Consider the following 17,216-nt stretch of genomic DNA (forward strand, 5'->3'; position numbering starts at 1 on the left):
AAGAGGGGGTCTAAGGGACCCTTGAGTAAGATCAATGTGCATGTCTCAAGATGTATGTTACAGTCACCCTTCTCAGGGCCAGAGCTGTGAATGAGTCTTCATAAAATCACTAATAGGGGCTGCCGTCGCTGTGAATGTTTTGATGCTATTTCCTTTGTGATTATTACTGGTATGGAGAAATGTTCTTGCTTTTACATACGTATAGGTTGCCTTTGTGTTCTTCTGGTAGACACAATCCAGAATATAAGTTGTTTCAAAGTGAAATCTGATTCCTTAACAACTTTTATACAAGAAGGCAGTTCCTTGGCCTCTATTGTTACTATGACTATTGGAACCATAGTAACTAATCCAGTATTTGCAATAATTTTTTGGCAAGAAGGAAAGAAGCACTAAATCTGTAAACTGTCACCTAAGGTCACATTAAAAATATTTTGAATAAACAGAAGTATTATTTATAAGTCTCATAACGAAGTTTTTCTCAAATTTTGGCTTAGCGTTATTTGATATAAACTACACACATGCACACACATATAATGTATACATTATTATATATTTATTGTAAAGTATATGTTTTATATATGGTATAAAATAGTGTAATTATAAAAGAACTATATACCACCGACTGTATAGCACCAGAGATAACTAATGTTTTGATGATTGTAATTATTGTTTTCTCATTCGTTTTCTTTTTCTAGAGAAGGGATTTCTACTACCACATATTACACATTGGCTAAAACATTACAATGTTTTTCATTTTTGAGCTTTATAAAAATGGCATTGTGTTATCTACAGTCTGTGGCTTGCTTTTATTTCCTCTCTTATTTCAAAGAGTTATCTTTATATGTGCTTTGTATGTATTTGCTGTTGAGTTGCCACATTTATCTATACTGTTATGGACATTTAGATTGTTTTAGGTTTTTTTATTTATTTTTGGGTCAGTTGTGGAGCTTGAACTCTGGGGCTGGGTGCTGTCTCTGAGCTCTTCTGCTCAAGGCTCCACCACTTTGGGCCACAGTGCCACTTCTGGTTTTCTGGTGGTTAATTGGAGGTGAGTATCCCACAGACTCTCACATGCCCCAGCTGATTTTGAACCTGGATCCTCAGCTCTCGGCCTCCTGAATAGCTAGTATTACAGGTGTGAGCCACTGATATCTGGTTTTGGATGCTCTTATGTCTTCTTGTACAAGGGTTAAAAAGTCTCTAAGGACCAGGAGTTTGCCAGCCTAGTGGTAGAGTGCTTGCCTAGCATGCATGAAGCCCTGGGCTTGAATCCCCGGTACCACATACACAGAAAAAAACTAGAAATGCAGGGGCTTAACTAGTAAAGTGCTAGCCTTGAGCAAAGTCCGAGGTCAGTGTACAGGCCCTGATTTCAAGCCTAGGACTGGGGAAAAGAAAAAAAAAAAGAATTGAGGATGGATAATTTAGAGGACAGATAATTTTGAAATACATTTTGAAAAAGTATAAATGTATTTGTTCTTTTATTCATTTGCAGTACTGAGGATTCAGCCCCGGGCTTCCTGCTTGCTTGAAACAAGCACTCTACCACTTGAGCCACACCCCAGCCCTGTTTATTAGTTTTTTTTTTTTTTTTTTTTTTGCCAGTCCTGGGATTGAGCTCAGGGCCTGAGCACTGTCCTTGGACTTTCTCAAGGCTAGAGCTCTACCACTTGAGCCTCAGCACCACTTCCGGCTTTTTTTTTCCTATGTATGTGGTACCGAGGAATCGAACCCCGGTCTTCATGCATGCTAGGCAAGCACTTTAACCACTAGGCCAAACTCCCGGCCTTATTAGCTTTTTAAAAAAGCTTTTTTTGCATTTTGCTTGTCGGATAAAGTATTGCTAATTTTGCAAGTATTGGTCTTGAATCCTCCTTTGCCTCCTCAGTACCTGGAAATTATGTGTTCATCACACCAGGCAATTTACGTACATTAATTGTACAAATTGATGGTTTTCACTGTACTAAACCATACAGTAAGCATACTTTATTTATAGATTTATTCCATGAAGTTTTAACCAAGTGTAATAAGAAATAACAACAAATAAGTTTCAAAATAAAACCTTTTTATTCTGTGTGTATTACAAAGCTCAGTTGATGAGAGACAGGTCTCAGTCTCCCATTTGCCTTTCAGTCATTATGCAATTCATTGTGCATTTCCCTGCCCCTAATCTAAGACATAAGTGGAACCCAGAAAGTGATGTAGAAGTTATGGTCATCCTCCCAGGACTACAGGAACACATAATACACCTAATTCAAGTTATAAGAATGTCACATTGTCACAGGCTTAGGCTTATAATCCTAGCTACTCAAGAGGTTGAGATTTGAGGATCATGGTTCGAAGCCAGCCTGGGCAGGAAAGTGTGAAACTCTTATCTCCATTTAACTACCAATAAAAAGAAAGAGAAAAGGAAAAAGCTAGAAATGGAATTGTGGTATAAACTGTAGCATGCCGGCCTTGAATGAAAAAGCTAAAGGACAGCACCCAAGCCTTAGTACCAGAAATTCAGATTGTTTGAAAGGTGCTAGCTATGTCTTCAGAAATTGAGAAAAAAAGTGAAGCTGGGCGCAGTGACTCACCTCCTGTAATCCTAGCTACTCAAGAGGCTGAGATCTGAGGATTGAGGTTCAAAGCCAGCCCAGGCACTAAAGACCTTGAGACTCTTATCTTCAGTGAATCACCAGAAAACTCCAAGTGGTGCTGTGGCTCAAGGGGTAGGGCAGTAGCTTTGAGCTGAAGAGCTCAGGGACAGTGCCCAGGCCCAGAGTTTAAGCCCCACAACTGACAAAAAAAAAAAAGTGAGGCCACGAATGTGGCCTAGTGGTAGAGTGCTTGCCTAACATGCACGAAACCCTGGGTTCGATTCCTTGGTATCACATACACAGAAAAAGCCAGAAGTGGCCACCTGTAGTGGCCTACAGGGTAGAGCACTAGCCTTGAGAAAGCCCACACCCTGAGTTCAAGCTCAAGGACCAGGTTCAGAACCAGGCCAGGCAAATCTGAAACTTTTTTCCTGTGTATGTGGTACAGAGGAATTGAACCCAGGGTTTCATGCATGCTAGACAAGCAATCTACCACTAGGTCATGCTCCCAGCCCCAATCTGAAACTCTTATTTCCAATTAATTGGCAAAAAAGCCAGAACTAGAGATGTGACTCAAGTAGTAGAGCACCAGTTATGAGTGAAAAAGCTGAGCAAGACCATGAGATTTTGAGTTTTGGTCCTGGTAACCCAGCATGTGCACATGCACACGCACATGCACACACATACACACACAGGCACTTGCACACCTTGTTATGGCTTGGGTCATTATAGGTGTCATGCACCTATAATGCTAAGGAGGCTAAAGCAGTACAATATTCTTACTACATAGAGACTCTGTCCAAAAACTATCTCCTCTCAGGCCTATTTCCTTTTCTTCCTGGTTTGCTAAATCTATCCTGAATGAGGTTTTGTTTGTGTATTTCTCTCTTCTGGGTGTTAGGTTGTTTGTTTTGTTTCCCTAGCAGGGAAGACAGGGTTTTGGAATGGAGGGGTGATAATGGATGCTAATGCCTAGCACTGAGGATTTCCTTGGTTTGGTAGTTGATCGGGGCCATTCATTTTAAACCACTTAGCCATCCTGAGGCCTTCAGGCATGAAAGTCAGCTATTCAGGGAGCTGAGGTAGAAAGATCATTTGAGTTCAAGGCAGCTTAAGCTTAAAACAGAGGCTCAGATTTGTTCAATAAATCAACCTCTTATGAAAGATGGGAAGCAATGTACAGACTCGTATCTCCCTTTCTGCCATGCTGGAATTCATTCTGGCCGCTGCACTGTCTCCTTAGTTGTGGAGGCCAAGGCCAAGTTCAGGGGGTTAGGAGTCCTGGATGAGGAAGAATAGACAGAAATGGCAAGAGTTGGGACTGGGAATGTGGCCTAGTGGTAGAGTACTTGCCTAGCATGCATGAAGACCCGGGTTCAATTCCTTTTACCACATACACAGAAAAAGCCAGAAGTGGTACTGTGGCTCAAGTGGTAGAGCGCTAGCCTTTTAGAAAGCCTAAGAACAATGCTCAGGCCCTGAGTACAAGCCTGAGGACTGGGGAAAAAAATAAAAAATAAAAAAAGAGAGGGGGGGACAAGAGTTGGGGAGACTAGAGAGGAGGCAGATTATTTGGAGAAGGAAAAGTTCCTTAGCTGTCTTGTAGGATGACAGTAATTTACATATTTACTCGGTGATTTGGCAAACCTTTATTCTGTGGGCTCAGGGATACAGCAGCTTCTCAAATGCCCCTGTAAGTATCTCAAACCTCCCAGACCCGGTTCACACAAGCCACCATTGCCTGTGCCAGGGTCTCAACGTGGAACCTTTGAAAGGATAGGAGGAATCTGGCTCCCACATGGCGTTCCTGCTTGGAGGAAGTGTCTGGGACACATAGCCAGGCTTAATGGTACTAGACAGTCTCTCCCTTCCTTGGGGGACTCCATCAGTGGGATGAGATGGCCATTTACAGTCACAAAGTATATAGACTCTGTGGAAGATACATCCTTTGTTTTGGGGGAAAAAGAAACCTCATTGGGTCTCTTTTCCCTAAAGACATACCCTCTACCAAACTGTAGTCTCTGTGCTTTTGTGAGAGAGGTGGAAGTCCCATAGGTGGCATTGCGGAAGAGTCCACAGCCCAGGGACAATGCTGGTGCTAAGGGCCATGAAAAGAGAGGAGGGGGCCGGGGTAGGGAGAGAAAGAGGACAGGAGGGGATGGGAGGACAGAGCAGGACTTGAGGCCCAGAAGGAGGCTCCTCCAGTGCACAGAAATCCTCTTGAACTTAAGCGAGGCTGTAGCTGGTCCTCCTGCAGGAAAGGACGACATCAAGAAGAAAGATGGGATGAGACATAGTCTCTTCCCTACTGCAGAGCCCCACAACAGCAGCAGTGCTTATTTTACCTACCAGCCTACTCCCCTCCCCCTTCACAGCGCTATACTGAGTCCTGTCAAGCCCGGCCATCCACTGGGCTTCACTGATAAGTCTGAGGCCACACAGCTGCTGCTACTGCTGCCACCACATGTGTAGCCCCATGTGTGGGCACGTGGGCATGGGTGTATGTTGGGCTAGTCCCATTGACCTGCAGCACAGTTTCTGAGTACCTGTTTGGCCTCAGGCTCTGTGCTGTGTGGCTCTTAAGATTGGAAGGTGAGTAGATTCTAGCTTTGACCCTCAAGACCCCACATTCCCCTGGAAAGAGCAGTGAGCAGATCTCTGTGCAGTGGGATTGGTGCTGTGGTGAGGGAGGGGTAAGGTCAGAGTTCCCAGCAAGTGTGGAAGGAAAAGCGAGAGTCACCCATGGAGGAAGATGGTGGCCTTCACAGACTCAGCAACACTGAGGAAGAAGCTGATGGGGGTGGGGAGGGATGAGTTTGGTTAAGGATACACGGAGACTGCCTGATAAACTTGTGGGATTGCATGGGCAGATGTCCGAGTGAGAGGTGATGTGGATATAGACCACGAAGGCAGCTGCAGTGGAGGGCAGCTTAGCAAGTCACCAAACGTGAGGAGCTCTAGTGGGGAGCATTCTTCAAGCAGATGGGGCACCCAGAGTCACATAGGAGTGAAGGAAGGGGGGATGAGAGGGGGAGGGGGGAACCCTCATGCATCCCAATCCACAGGGGTATCTGAGGAAGACAGAGGAGGGACTAGAGAGTAGAAAAAAAAAATCCAGAAGCAAATTGTGTCATTTTGCTCAAGCAAGGGCAGTATACTAGGAAGGCACTGGTGGCTCACGCCTGTAATCCTAGCTACTCAGGAGGCTGAGATCTGAGGATCATGGCTCAAAGTCAGCCCAAGCAGAGAAGTCCCTGTGAGACTCCTATCTCCAGTTAACCACTCAAAAACCCCAAGTGACACTGTAGCTCAAAGAGATAGAGCACAAGCGTTGAGAAAAGAACCCAAAGACAGCACCTGGGCCCTGAGTTCAAGGCCCACAACTAAGCAAAAAAAAAAAAAAAAGCAGACCACTCAACTTGGGTCATGCAATGTATCTAATTATCTAATGCAGGCTAGCATTGGTCAGTGCAGCCTCTGTGTATCTGGGTGAGTCCCGGGATTGTAGTGTTTCCTGTGTGTACGCATCTGTACAGGCTGCCCACCTTCGAATGCTTAGCTGGAAGGAGGCGTCGTGGCTCGGCCGCTTGGGCGTGGGGCCGAGCAGGAGGATGCCCAGGCCAATGATGATCATGCAGGTGGGCACGGCACCGATGAGCACCTTCAGGGTGACCGCCACCTCCTCTGCCTGCTTGCAGGCACCTGCGGTGTACCCTGCAAACCTAGACACCCCCCATCCACCCAGCCAGTCAGTCCTGCCCAGCCCCGCTCCTTGGATGCAGGCGTCACAGAGCCGCCCCCCTCCCCTCCAGCTCTCCTGAAACTTGGCTTCCTTTTCTGGCCAGATCATCCTCATTATGGAGAAGTGATCTGTCAAGGGACCCCAAATGGGTATAGCCCCCAGGAAAGACCCTCCTAGGAACACTTAGTCAGTTTCCCCATGACTCATAGAGCCTGCACCCCCGACTCATGAGTAACCCATAACTAAGTAATGTAGGCTTTGCCTCATCTTCCCACACCCCTGGTCCTTGTGCCTCTGGTATATTCCAACCCGGGGACTGACTCCAGACTGAGAGTGGAGATGCCCAGGGCGCCTGCGCCTGAAAGCTTGGTGAAGAAGACGTAGGATGAGTAGAAGATGGTCTCCAGGCCCGGGCCATGCTGGTGCTTCAGCTGGAAATCATCCACCACATCTGGCAGCATGGACCTATTGACAGGTACACCGGGTGAGCTCTCCATCCCCTTGAGAGCCAGCAGCCTGTGACCTCTCTGGGGACACAGACCAAGCTGGCGACCTCTGTGCTCCAAACTGACCCGCCAGCAATTAGCAGTTTGTGTCCTCCCATTCCCCACCTTTCCTGCCCTGAGGTGGACTACAGAGACCAAGCGCATGATCCCACCTCCACAAGCTGCTCAAAGGAAATGGAAACAGCAGGTTGCTGTGAAGAAATGCGATCATCTTTGTAGAAGCCTCCACCCATTTCCCTTCACCTAGCCTACCAGGGTAGCAGCAAGGACAGAGCAATGCTCATGCCAGAGAAGATGGCCACGACGTAGGCTACAGGTGCTGTGGGCACAGCTGCCAGCAGGATTGCAAAAGGCACCATCACCTGGGGAGACAGACCCAAAGATGCTCCCTCTCCTTCTCTGGCCTTTCATTTACCTGCTCACCCCCTCTTGGTTATTAACAAGCCCTATGCCAGGCCCTGCTGGCATGAGGGGGCCTCCAGCAACCCCCAGGCCTGGCTTCTTCCCTCACTCACACAGATCCCTAAAGCTGATATCTTCTTCCCAAATCGCTGCAGAACCCACTCCCACATCGGGGTGCTCAGCACAGCTGCTACCTGTGAGCAGATGACAGACATCATCAACCAGGGCCCAGAAACCAGCACCCTCTCCCAGGACCTCAGAGTCGACCTTGAGCTTGCTCCTGGTATTAAACTTGGGTCCTGGCCCCACTTCCACCCTCTGCTGACATGATGCCAGAAGGTTGACCACTCAAACTCTGGCCATCCATATCCTTCTTGAAGTCCCCAAGGTATGTGACCGCCACCCAGGTCCCCTCACCAGGATGGTTAGCACCAGGCTCTGGACGTGGTCATGTAGCCGGGAGGCATGTGTGCAGAACAGGACGAGGTAGCTCTGCTCCACCTGAGAGATGGACAGGAGGTGGGCGAGGGCAGCAAACAGCAGAAATTCAGAAGTCAAGGGCAGGGACAGGGTCCCCAATTTGGCCTCCTCTTGGGGACCTTGAACTCAGACTGCTGTCAATACCACATGGTTACTCCACAAAAGACTCATCCCCATGTAGGTAAAGGCTCGTTCCTAGTCCTTACCCGGCCAAGATCAGACAACACATGAAGAAACCACTGCTGGTCAGCTTCCTATACCACAAGCCCCGCTCACATCTTTCCTGCCAGGAACTAGTGCCCCTATCCACATGTCTTTCCCCTATCACATGAGCCTAAGTAGTGGAGTGGCCTCAGACACAACACCAGACCCAGCATCAGCATGGCCAGAGCCAATCAGTGGTGATCACCTGGCTGCACATACCTGAACAGCAGCTGAGATGAACAAGAAGGAGACCACTAGAATCAGGTAGGGTGGGTGCCGGGTAGTGAGGGCCAGCCCAGCCAGGAAGCCCAGGCCTTGACCTGAGGCTGTGGCAGAGGGGTCTGCAACAGAGGAAGGGGGCAGCTTAGCTTGATGAAAGTTTACGAGGAGCCCTGCCCAGCTTCCGCCTCCCTCATGCCATACCTGGCTTTTCCTTCACACCCAGGCCCAGCAAAGCGCCACATACAGGGTAAGTAACAGCAACCACTGCAGCTGCAATGGAGTAGAGACGGGTCTGCAGAACAAGGCAGAATGGGATGGGATGTAGGTAATGTTTCCCCCCCCCCCATAAAGGCAAGGCACAAATATCAACAATGGGAACCAAGGAGCCTCATACAAAACCCAAGAATACTGGGTTGACCTTGTGTCTCCTGCCCAGCCTGAAAGCATGGAAAGGTCAGCATGCTCACACATTCGACTTACCAAACATCCACTGCTGTTCTCCAGGATACAATGATAACTAAGTGAGCCAGGTTCTTCCACAATGAGGGCTCAGTTGTGTGTGTGTGTGTGTGTGTGTGTGTGTGTGTGTGTGTGTGTGTGTGTGGAGAGAGGTGGGGAGGGGAGAGGGATTCACATCCTCATGTGGACTGTTAAAGCCGTGAGATACATGATGACCCAGATGAATCCAGAAAACAAACAAACAAAAAAAATGGCTTAGGGAAAATAGATAATAAAAACACATTTGAAAAAAAAAAACACATTTGAAAGCATGCCAGGGGCTGGGCCTGGGGGTGGGGGGGGGTATTCCAGTAACCCTTGCAAGAGATTCAAGATTCAAGAGTTGGAGGCTAGCCTGGGCTATCTGGTGAGGTTGTCTCAAATGAAAAGAAAAACGAAGTCTGGCATGGTGGCTCATGCCTGTAATTCTAGCTACTCTGCACGCTGAGATCTAAGGATCACGGTTCAAAGCCAGCCCAGGCACTAGAATTCTTCTCTCCAATTAATCACTCGAAAATGGGAAGTGGGGCTTGGCTCAAGGGTAGGGTGGTAGCCTTGAGCTGAAGAGCTCAGGGACAGTGCCCAGGCCTAGAGTTCAAGCCCCATGAACCAAACAACAACAAAAAGACACAAATTCAGGCGGGTGGGGGTGTTGGTACAGGTACAGGCATAGGGAGGGAAGAAGGGGGCATGCAGGGCCCTGGCACCCTTCCGGCCCTGCCTGATGCCCCACCCATCCCTTCCCTGGGGCGGGCCTCCTCCCCTGCAGATGGCCTGCATCTGTTGGTTTATTTCATGTCAAGAGGAAGGTTTAGCGGAGGATGGGGGCAGGACTTGGCTAGAGAAGCAGAGAAGAAATGCAGTGAGTCCTTCAGAGATAGGAAGAGATAGGGGGACAGGGAAGGAGAAGACGCCATGGGGCAGATCCTGGCCTCCTCCTGGGCTACTCACTGCGTCTGGGGACACAGCCACCGGCCTGGAGACCACGGTATCCTCACAGTGCTGGGACTTGTGGGCACCCGACACGATGAGCCCGTGGACAGCGGCTCCCATCAGCGTCCCTGCCATCTCCATGGTCATCCCTAGGGGCAGCACGCTCGGGGTGACAGAGCCAGCCGTGGCCAGAGCCCCCCGCCCTGCCAGCCCCAGGGGATGACTCACGGTAGGCTGTGGCAGAGTCCCGCTCTCTGGGGCTGGGTGTGAGGATCATAGTGAGGGCTGTGTAGGGCACCTGGAAGAACTGGAGGGGCCCTGCCAAGCTCAGCAAGTCCCCCGCCCAGGTCCTTGAGAATCAGGTCCCCTACTCAGCCACCCCGTTCCCTTCTGTCACCCAGGTGCCAGGTTGACACTGCTCAGAGTGAGAGGCTGAAGAGCTGAGGCTATGGGCACTGCTGCTCCTCCTCCCTCACTGCCTCCAGGGGCCACAGCCAGAACCAGGCTCAGAAAGGGCACCCGCTTACCGTGGACAGGGCCTGGAACAGGCAGTAGAAGGAGGTATACCAGAGGCCACGCAGGCTGGTGAAGGGGGGCAGGAACCACAGGAAGAAGTAGGCCAGGGCGATGAAGGGCATGCAGCTCAGTACCCTGCAGAAGCCCAGCTGTTCAGTGCTCGCAGCACCAGGTCCGAGTGCAAAGAACCAGCGGGGAGGGATCTCATCCTTTCTCTGTTGCCTGAGAAGCTCTGGGCTGTAGCTCACAGGGCAGGGGCCATGGAGATGGGGGAGAATGAGGGTAGTGGGAAAGGGATTCCTCACTGGCACTTGGGTGGCACTATTCCCTGTATTCAAGACACAGGGGTGGGGGATGCAGAATGTAATCCAGTGGTAGAGTGGTCAAGCACTGACTCCAATATGCCAGCAGGTGGGAGGAAAGTAGAAGACACCAGAACACAGCCTGTACCTCCTCTATGAGACCTTCTGTGGCCTCTAGCCCAGCCTGCCCACCCTGAGCCCCAGGCCTCTGCGAGGAGAGCCTCTGAAGTATCAAAAGACTCACAGTCTAACCCGGTATGCCAACTACACTGTCCAGTTCGAACTCCTAGCACTCACAGGTGTTGAGCAGGAAGTGTGGATGACAAGCTATGAGCAGGGACGAGGTCAGGGTGGGGTATACCAGCATCTGAAGGACCAAGTGGCTGCTCACCAGGGCATCAGCCGTCCAGACCCTATCCTCCTGCTTCTGTTGATTAAGAACCCGGCCACAGGGTCAGCCACTGCCCCAGATACCTTCCCTCCAAACAGGACAAGTGATGCTTGGGCGGCAGGAATCTGAAACACACAGGGGAGGGGAGCTCTAGCCAGGCCTCTGACGGCATGCCTGCTTGCCTACCAGGAGGAAGACCTGGGAACCATGTGGTATAGACATGGTAGAAAGGGTTGCCCAGCCTCCTGCCCAGCACATTAACACTGAGGCCCCGAGGGGCATCGGCAGTGAAGAAAGGGGCTGGGGAGGGAGCAAACAGCTCCATGTTGCCATTATTTGGAGAAGATCCAAGAGCCCCTGATTGAGGTGGACCCCTGGCTTCACAATGAAAATGTCCAACTGGGGAGGGCACGGATGGCTCACACTGTCATCCTAGCTACGCAGGAGGCTGAGATCCGAGGTTGTGGACTGAAGCCAGACCAGGCAAGAAAGTCCATGAGAGGCCTAGCTCCAATTAACCAGGAAAGCTAGAAGTGGAGCTGTGGCTCAAGTGGTAGCCTTGAGCAAGAAAGCTCAGAGACAGTGCCCAGGCCCTGAATTCAAGTCCTAGGACTGGCACACACACACACACACACACACACACACACACGCACGCACGCACGCACATACACAATGTCCATTTTTTTTTGTTGTATACATGAAAAGAAACCAAATAGTACAGAAAAACAGCCTGAGGCAACTGCTAGAAGTGTTTGATGATCCTCTTTTCATGCATTTGTGTGCATTGGCATTTATATTTTTATATAAATGGGATCAGATAAGTGTCATTTAAAAAGCATTGGTGGCTTGTTTTGGTTTTAGCTGAGTAGTAGAGCACTTGCCGAACAAGTAAGTGCGGGGTGGGGAGGGAAAGTGGAAGAAAAACATAGGAAGGGGTAAAAATATTTAAGAAGTGATGCACCCATACCTGATGAATGTAACTGCAAGCCCTCCGTACATCATCCCAACAATAAAATCAAGTTAACAAAACAAAACAACCCAAGTAAGGGCAAAACCCTGAGTTCAAAAAACCAAGGGGGAAAAACAAGGTGCCAGGTGCAGTAGTTTACGCCTGTAATCCTAGCTGCTCAGGAGGCTGAGATCTGAGGATCAAGGTTCAAAGCCAGCCCGGGCACTAAAGACTTGCATTCTAAGTCAACCGGCCTAGATCATTCTTTTGGATGATTGCACCACTCACTTATCCAAGTGCATCTGTATGGTGAGTGTTTACAATAAACATCCAGGAGACTTCCCTCCTTGGTAGCTTTGTTGTTAGGCCTGACTCAAGGGTGTCTTCAGGATGTTGGAAGTGGAAGTGCAGGTAGGAGAGGAAAGACAGGTGAGCTGGGGGCTCTGGGCTGCGGCCCATGCTCACCTGTGCCACGTCAAGCAGGAAGAGCTGCAGGTAGAAGGCTGACGCGCTGGAGGCCACCTGGTTGGGAACTCCACCAATCCCGTAGCATACCTTTGCACAGAATGAAAGGTGACCGGCTCTGCTGTCCTGGGGGAGACAAAGGAACCAGCTTCTAACGCCACCGATGGAAAACATTTCCCATACCCTATGGCTTCGGTAAGCACCTTGAGGTCTCTATGATGGCCTGAGGATTTATCCAACAACCTTGAGCCTTACCTTCTCCCCTAAATACTTCCAAGGGGAAGTGAGACTTTTTAAAAGAATATAACTCTTGCCGGGTGCAGTGGCTCATGTCTGTGATCCTATCTACTCAGGAGGCTGAGATCTGAAAATTGAGGTTCAAAGCCAGCCTGGGCACTAACGTCTGTGAGACTCTTATCTCTAACCTTTAGAAAACTAAAAGTAGCACTATGGCTCCAGGGGTAAGTTGGTAGCCTTGAGTTGAAGAGCTCAGGGACAGCGCCCAGGCCCAGAGTTCAAGTCCCATGACTGAACAAAAAAAAAAAAAAAAGGCTAGAAAAAGAAAAAAGACTTAGGCTTGGGTTCTTTCTTTGCTATCCACTCCTTATGTGTGCACATGTGAATATACATGTGCACCAGTGCTGGCGCTTGAAATCAGGGACTGTCCTTTAGCATTTTTACTCTATTACTGGAGCTCCACTTCCAGCCTTGTGGTGCTTAATTGGAGATAAGAGTCTCAATGACTTTCCTATCCTGGTTGGCTTCGAACCACAATCCTTAGATCTCAGGCTCCTAAGTAGCTAGGATTATACATGAGCCCCAGCACTAGGCTCATGGGCAACCTTGAATAAATCATGTTATTTCTCTAAGTCTTGTTTTCCTCTTCTGTCAACCGCAGTATCACCAGTAACCTCACAAGGTTGTCGTGATGAGGAAAACAAGGCCTTGAGAACTGAGTGTTAAATGTTCCTGACTTTTGCAAGCCAGCTGTTGAACCATTGATAGCTTGAATCAGCTATAGCGAGAGTACACAGAAGTCAGCCAACATTATCAAGCAGAATGCTTTTCCTTTCTTTTCCTGGAAAGACTGTTTATCAGTCTACCACTGACACAAAATAATGTTTAGAAGCTTGAAGTGTATATCTATCCTAAGTCTTAATCCATCCAGTGAACTCAAGGGTATTTGATTGCTTACTAACAGCTTGACAAGCATGTGGACTTAGCCTAGAGCATGGTGAAAATGCAGCTCCTTGTATTCTATATCATGGCCTAAACCAACTTTTAGCCATTTTGTCCCCATTGTCTACCTGAGCCTTAGGGCTCAGGTCTCAAATCCAAGATTCATCTTGATTTATCTTTTTCCAATTCCTATCTTTTTTCTGTGTAGATACTAGGTATTGAACTCAGGGCCTTGCATTATTGCTTGGCTTTTTCACTCAAGGTTGGCATTCTACCACTTGAGCCCCATGTCTACCTCTGACATTTTTGGAGATAAGAGTCTCTTAGATTTGTCTGTCCAGGCTGGCTCTGGACTTCCATCCTCAGATCTCAACTTCCCAATTAGCTAGGAGGCATGAGCCACCAGCACCTGACTCCAATGCCCATTTGGTTTATCAGTGGCTTCTTTGCTTGCGCTTTTGTTCCCTCAGTTCAACTCTCTGCTCATCAGCCAGTGGTGTTTTAATCATGTAAATTAGATCAAGTCAGTTCTCTGCTTAAAGCCCTCCATCAACTTGCCATTGCAGGTAAAATGAAATTCCAAACTCCAAGTCCTTGCCATGGCCTAGTGGAGCTCAACCTGTCTCTATTTTCTTACCCAGTGTATTCAAATAGCTCTCCTGGAAGTGAGGGGCTATCATCACTCAAAGTGACCAACTGTAGTTGTCTTTACTTCTCATTTCTTTTTGCTTTGAAGGCTCTTGTGGTGTGTGTGTGTGTGTGTGTGTGTGTGTGTGTGTGTGTGTGTGTGTGTGTGTGTGTGTGTACTGGGGCTTAAATTCAAACCCTGGGTGCTGTCCTTTACCTTTTTCACTCAAGTTTCTCACTCTATCACTCGAGCAACATGCCCATTTCTAGCTTTTGCTGGTTAATTGGAGATAAAAGTTTTGTAAGGGCCAGGAGTTTGACCTAGTGGTAGAGTGCTTGCCTAGCATGCATGAGACCCGGGTTCAATTCCTCAGTACCATATACATAGAAAAAGTAGAAATTGTGCTGTGGCTAAAGTGGTAAAGCTCTAGCCTCGAGAAAGCCCAAGGACAGTGCTCAGGACTGGAAAAAAGGAAAAAGAAAAAGTTTCATGAACTTTCCTGCCTGGGATGGTGTTGAACCTGGATCTTCAGATCTGTCTCCTGAGTAGCTAGGGTTGTAGGAGTGAGTCACTAGCACCTACCTGGCTTCTGTGTCTTTGAAAAGTTGATTTCTGTCATTCAAGTCTGAGTTTAAATGCTACCTCCCTTTCAGTCAAGTCCCTCAGTTCTACTTCCTGTCTGGTACATTCTCATTCTACTTCTCACCAGGATGCAAACTCTCTGAGGATATCAACTAACTTTCATTGGCTATGGTGCCTCGAGTCCCTAGAACGATGCTTAGTATATGGTATGCCCCCTGATGATACCATGAAGTGGTATTTCAAAAGACAATATGAGTCTGGGCACTGGGGCTCACATCTATAATCCTAGCTACTTAGGAGGCTTAGACCTGTGGACAGCAGTTCAAAGACAGCTGGACAGGAAAGTGCATGAGACTCTAATCTCTGATTAAAAACAGTAAACTGGAAGTGGCGCTGTGGTCTTAAGTGGTAAAGTACTAGCTTTGAGTGACAAAGCAAAGGGACAACATCCAGGCCCTGGGTACAAGCCCCCAACTCCCCCTACCCCCAACACACACACAAGATGCTGGGAATTCTTTAGCTTGGGGATGGAATTGGATGTTGGATTTGTCTGCCCAGTTTAGTATCTTATGAATACCACAGGCAGGCTCTTTATGAAAGGAAGGTCTTTCCAGATAAGGTTTATCACACCCTTTGCATGCTCTTCCTACCCATAGGAGAAAACCACACTTAAGGCAGGGTGTGTTCTTTTCTGACATTTGTGTATTATTTCAACTTCTAGGAAAGCTTGATAGGCAGCATCCAGCATGACAGCTCCACTCACATAATGAGTCTCTTGTTTCCCCCTAAATGAGCCTTCTAGGTTAGAGCACAGAAAGCCTAAAAGAAATTGTAGCTGGATCTAGAGATAGAATATATAGTCGTGGAGTCTCCAAAATGACAATATTACCTCCGTAAGTCAAAAGCCCTTCACAGACATAGTTTTAGAGTTAGACAAACTAGCTAAGTGACCCCTCCCACCTTGCTTAGCTTGGGTAGTAATGCACCTCATAGAGCTCTTAGAATTCAATGCTGACACTTACTGAACAACATTCTCTTCCTTTCTTGTCATTCATCTCACCCTAAATTTCCAAATTCCTCTGGAAAATGAGAATCTCCAGAGGAGGACTCTCTCTGTCTCTCTGTCTCTGTCTCTCTCTGGCTCTGTATCTCTCTGTCTATCTCTGTCTCTGTCTCTGTCTCTCTCCTCTCCTCTACCCACTTCCCAGTGCTGGGGATGGAACCAAGAGTTTTGCATTTGTTAAGCAAGCAAACATTTATTCTACCACAGTACCCCTTATGGCTTCTAAAGAGGTGAGGTCTCACGGTGTTACCAGAACTTTTGGCTTCCAGGGGTCTTCCTATCTAGCCTCCTGAGTAGTTGGAGGCGACACCCAGCTCTCCCACTTTCTTTGTAGAAGTCCTTTGGAGGTGCCTGAGGGTAAACAGTAGGATGAGGAGGGGCTGAAGTGATGGTCAGCAGACACCACAGAATGCCTTGACTACTGGGATGAGGTACATGTTGAATTAAGTTTGACAAGACAGCCTCCCAGCACAGCCACGGAGCCAACATGAGCCTCAGGACTGAGGAGCCCTTCTGGTTCCTCCCCAGTCTCTACCCTGGCCCCTAGAGCCAAGTGGCAGGGAGCTGCCTGGGTCTGGGAAAAGCCACGCACACCTGGCTGTTCTACCTGCCACCGCCAAGTCCTCGGGAGGGCCTGGGGCAAGAGCTCTGGAGTAGGGCTCGGACTCTAGAGACCGTCTTGACCTCACCTGAAGTTCAGTGGATTTGTGAAGTTACTTCACTTGGTCGGGACTGAGTTTCCTGTCCTTTCTCTTTGGGGTGCCCCCATATCCTTTGTCCCTCTCCTGGTACCCCCTTTCCCTTGTCCCCGCCGCCCCTCCGGCTCACGGATCCTGGCTCCTCGCTGTGCGTCTCCGTTGATGGGACGGTGGTGGGTCCTGTGGATGCAGCCATGGTGTGCAGCAGCTCCGCTCTGCCTTCAGAAGTGGCCTGGGGCGCCACCCGCCAGGCCCAGACCCGGGAGGGGGCGTGTCTCCGGAAGGGGCGTGTCCTCGGGCCACACCCCACACTCCGGGGAGCCCAGACGCCAGCCGAGGTGGTATCAGTGTCCTGGGGGGTAGCTCTCCCAGGGCCACCCCGGCCAGCAAGTCCCAGCTGACGCTCCCCAGGTGGAAGGCAGCCCTGCAGCTACATCCCAGGGCGGAGAACCGGAAAACGGCTTAAATACACAGCAACTGAATGGAAGGGTTTGCGCTGGGATTATCCCGGGTAGGCTTTCCAGCCGCTGATTTCACAGCCGTTTTTCCAGCCTGCCCTACAGGCGATCTGGTGTGTGTGGCCAGGGAACCAAGCGCTGGGCAGTGACAGGATGCACTGTTCAGTGGCTATATCCCACCCCAGAAAGGGGTTTACAGGGCAAGTATCCCCCCATCCCTCCTTCCTTCTTTCAAAAGTCATCGCAGAGGGCTGGGAACGTGGCTTAGTGGTAGAGTGCTTGCCTAGCATGCATGAAGCCCTGGGCTTGATTTCTCAGTACCACATACACAGAAAAAGCCAGAAGCTGTGGCTCAAGTGGTAGAGCGCTAGCCTTGAGCAAAAGAAGCTCAGGGACAGTGCCCAAGATCTGTGTTC

The 17,216-nt window shown here is 49.1% G+C and overlaps 1 protein-coding gene across 1 annotated transcript; it reads right to left on the reverse strand.

The window, feature by feature from the left end:
- Positions 1 to 4,169: 4,169 nt before the first annotated feature.
- Mfsd2b (MFSD2 lysolipid transporter B, sphingolipid) lies at positions 4,170 to 16,552 on the reverse strand. The gene is made up of 14 exons (XM_090336205.1): positions 16,473 to 16,552; positions 12,193 to 12,318; positions 10,779 to 10,903; positions 10,097 to 10,220; positions 9,798 to 9,876; positions 9,588 to 9,718; positions 8,340 to 8,430; positions 8,136 to 8,257; positions 7,650 to 7,733; positions 7,346 to 7,426; positions 7,083 to 7,192; positions 6,646 to 6,789; positions 6,128 to 6,304; positions 4,170 to 4,833 (listed from the first exon to the last, which is right to left on the reverse strand). Exons 1-14 carry the CDS (start codon positions 16,536 to 16,538, stop codon positions 4,809 to 4,811), a joined length of 1,485 nt encoding a protein of 494 aa, XP_090192331.1. The 5' UTR covers positions 16,539 to 16,552; the 3' UTR covers positions 4,170 to 4,808.
- Positions 16,553 to 17,216: the final 664 nt, after the last annotated feature.

Source organism: Megascapheus bottae, chromosome 7 (assembly GCF_031878675.1).
Source record: "Megascapheus bottae isolate mThoBot1 chromosome 7, mThoBot2.hap1, whole genome shotgun sequence".
NCBI lineage: Eukaryota > Metazoa > Chordata > Mammalia > Rodentia > Geomyidae > Megascapheus > Megascapheus bottae.

What these genes read in the sequence shown, in the direction of transcription:
- Mfsd2b (XM_090336205.1), bottom strand. Translation starts at nt 16,538, where the DNA reads ATGGCTGCATCCACAGGACCCACCACCGTCCCATCAACGGAGACGCAC. An exon ending in TCATCTCAGCTGCTGTTCAG is followed by an intron (nt 7,734 to 8,135) that starts GTATGTGCAGCC and finishes TCCATCTCTCAG; the next exon opens with GTGGAGCAGAGCTACCTCGT. An exon ending in CTGTCCTTGCTGCTACCCTG is followed by an intron (nt 6,790 to 7,082) that starts GTAGGCTAGGTG and finishes ACCTGTCAATAG; the next exon opens with GTCCATGCTGCCAGATGTGG.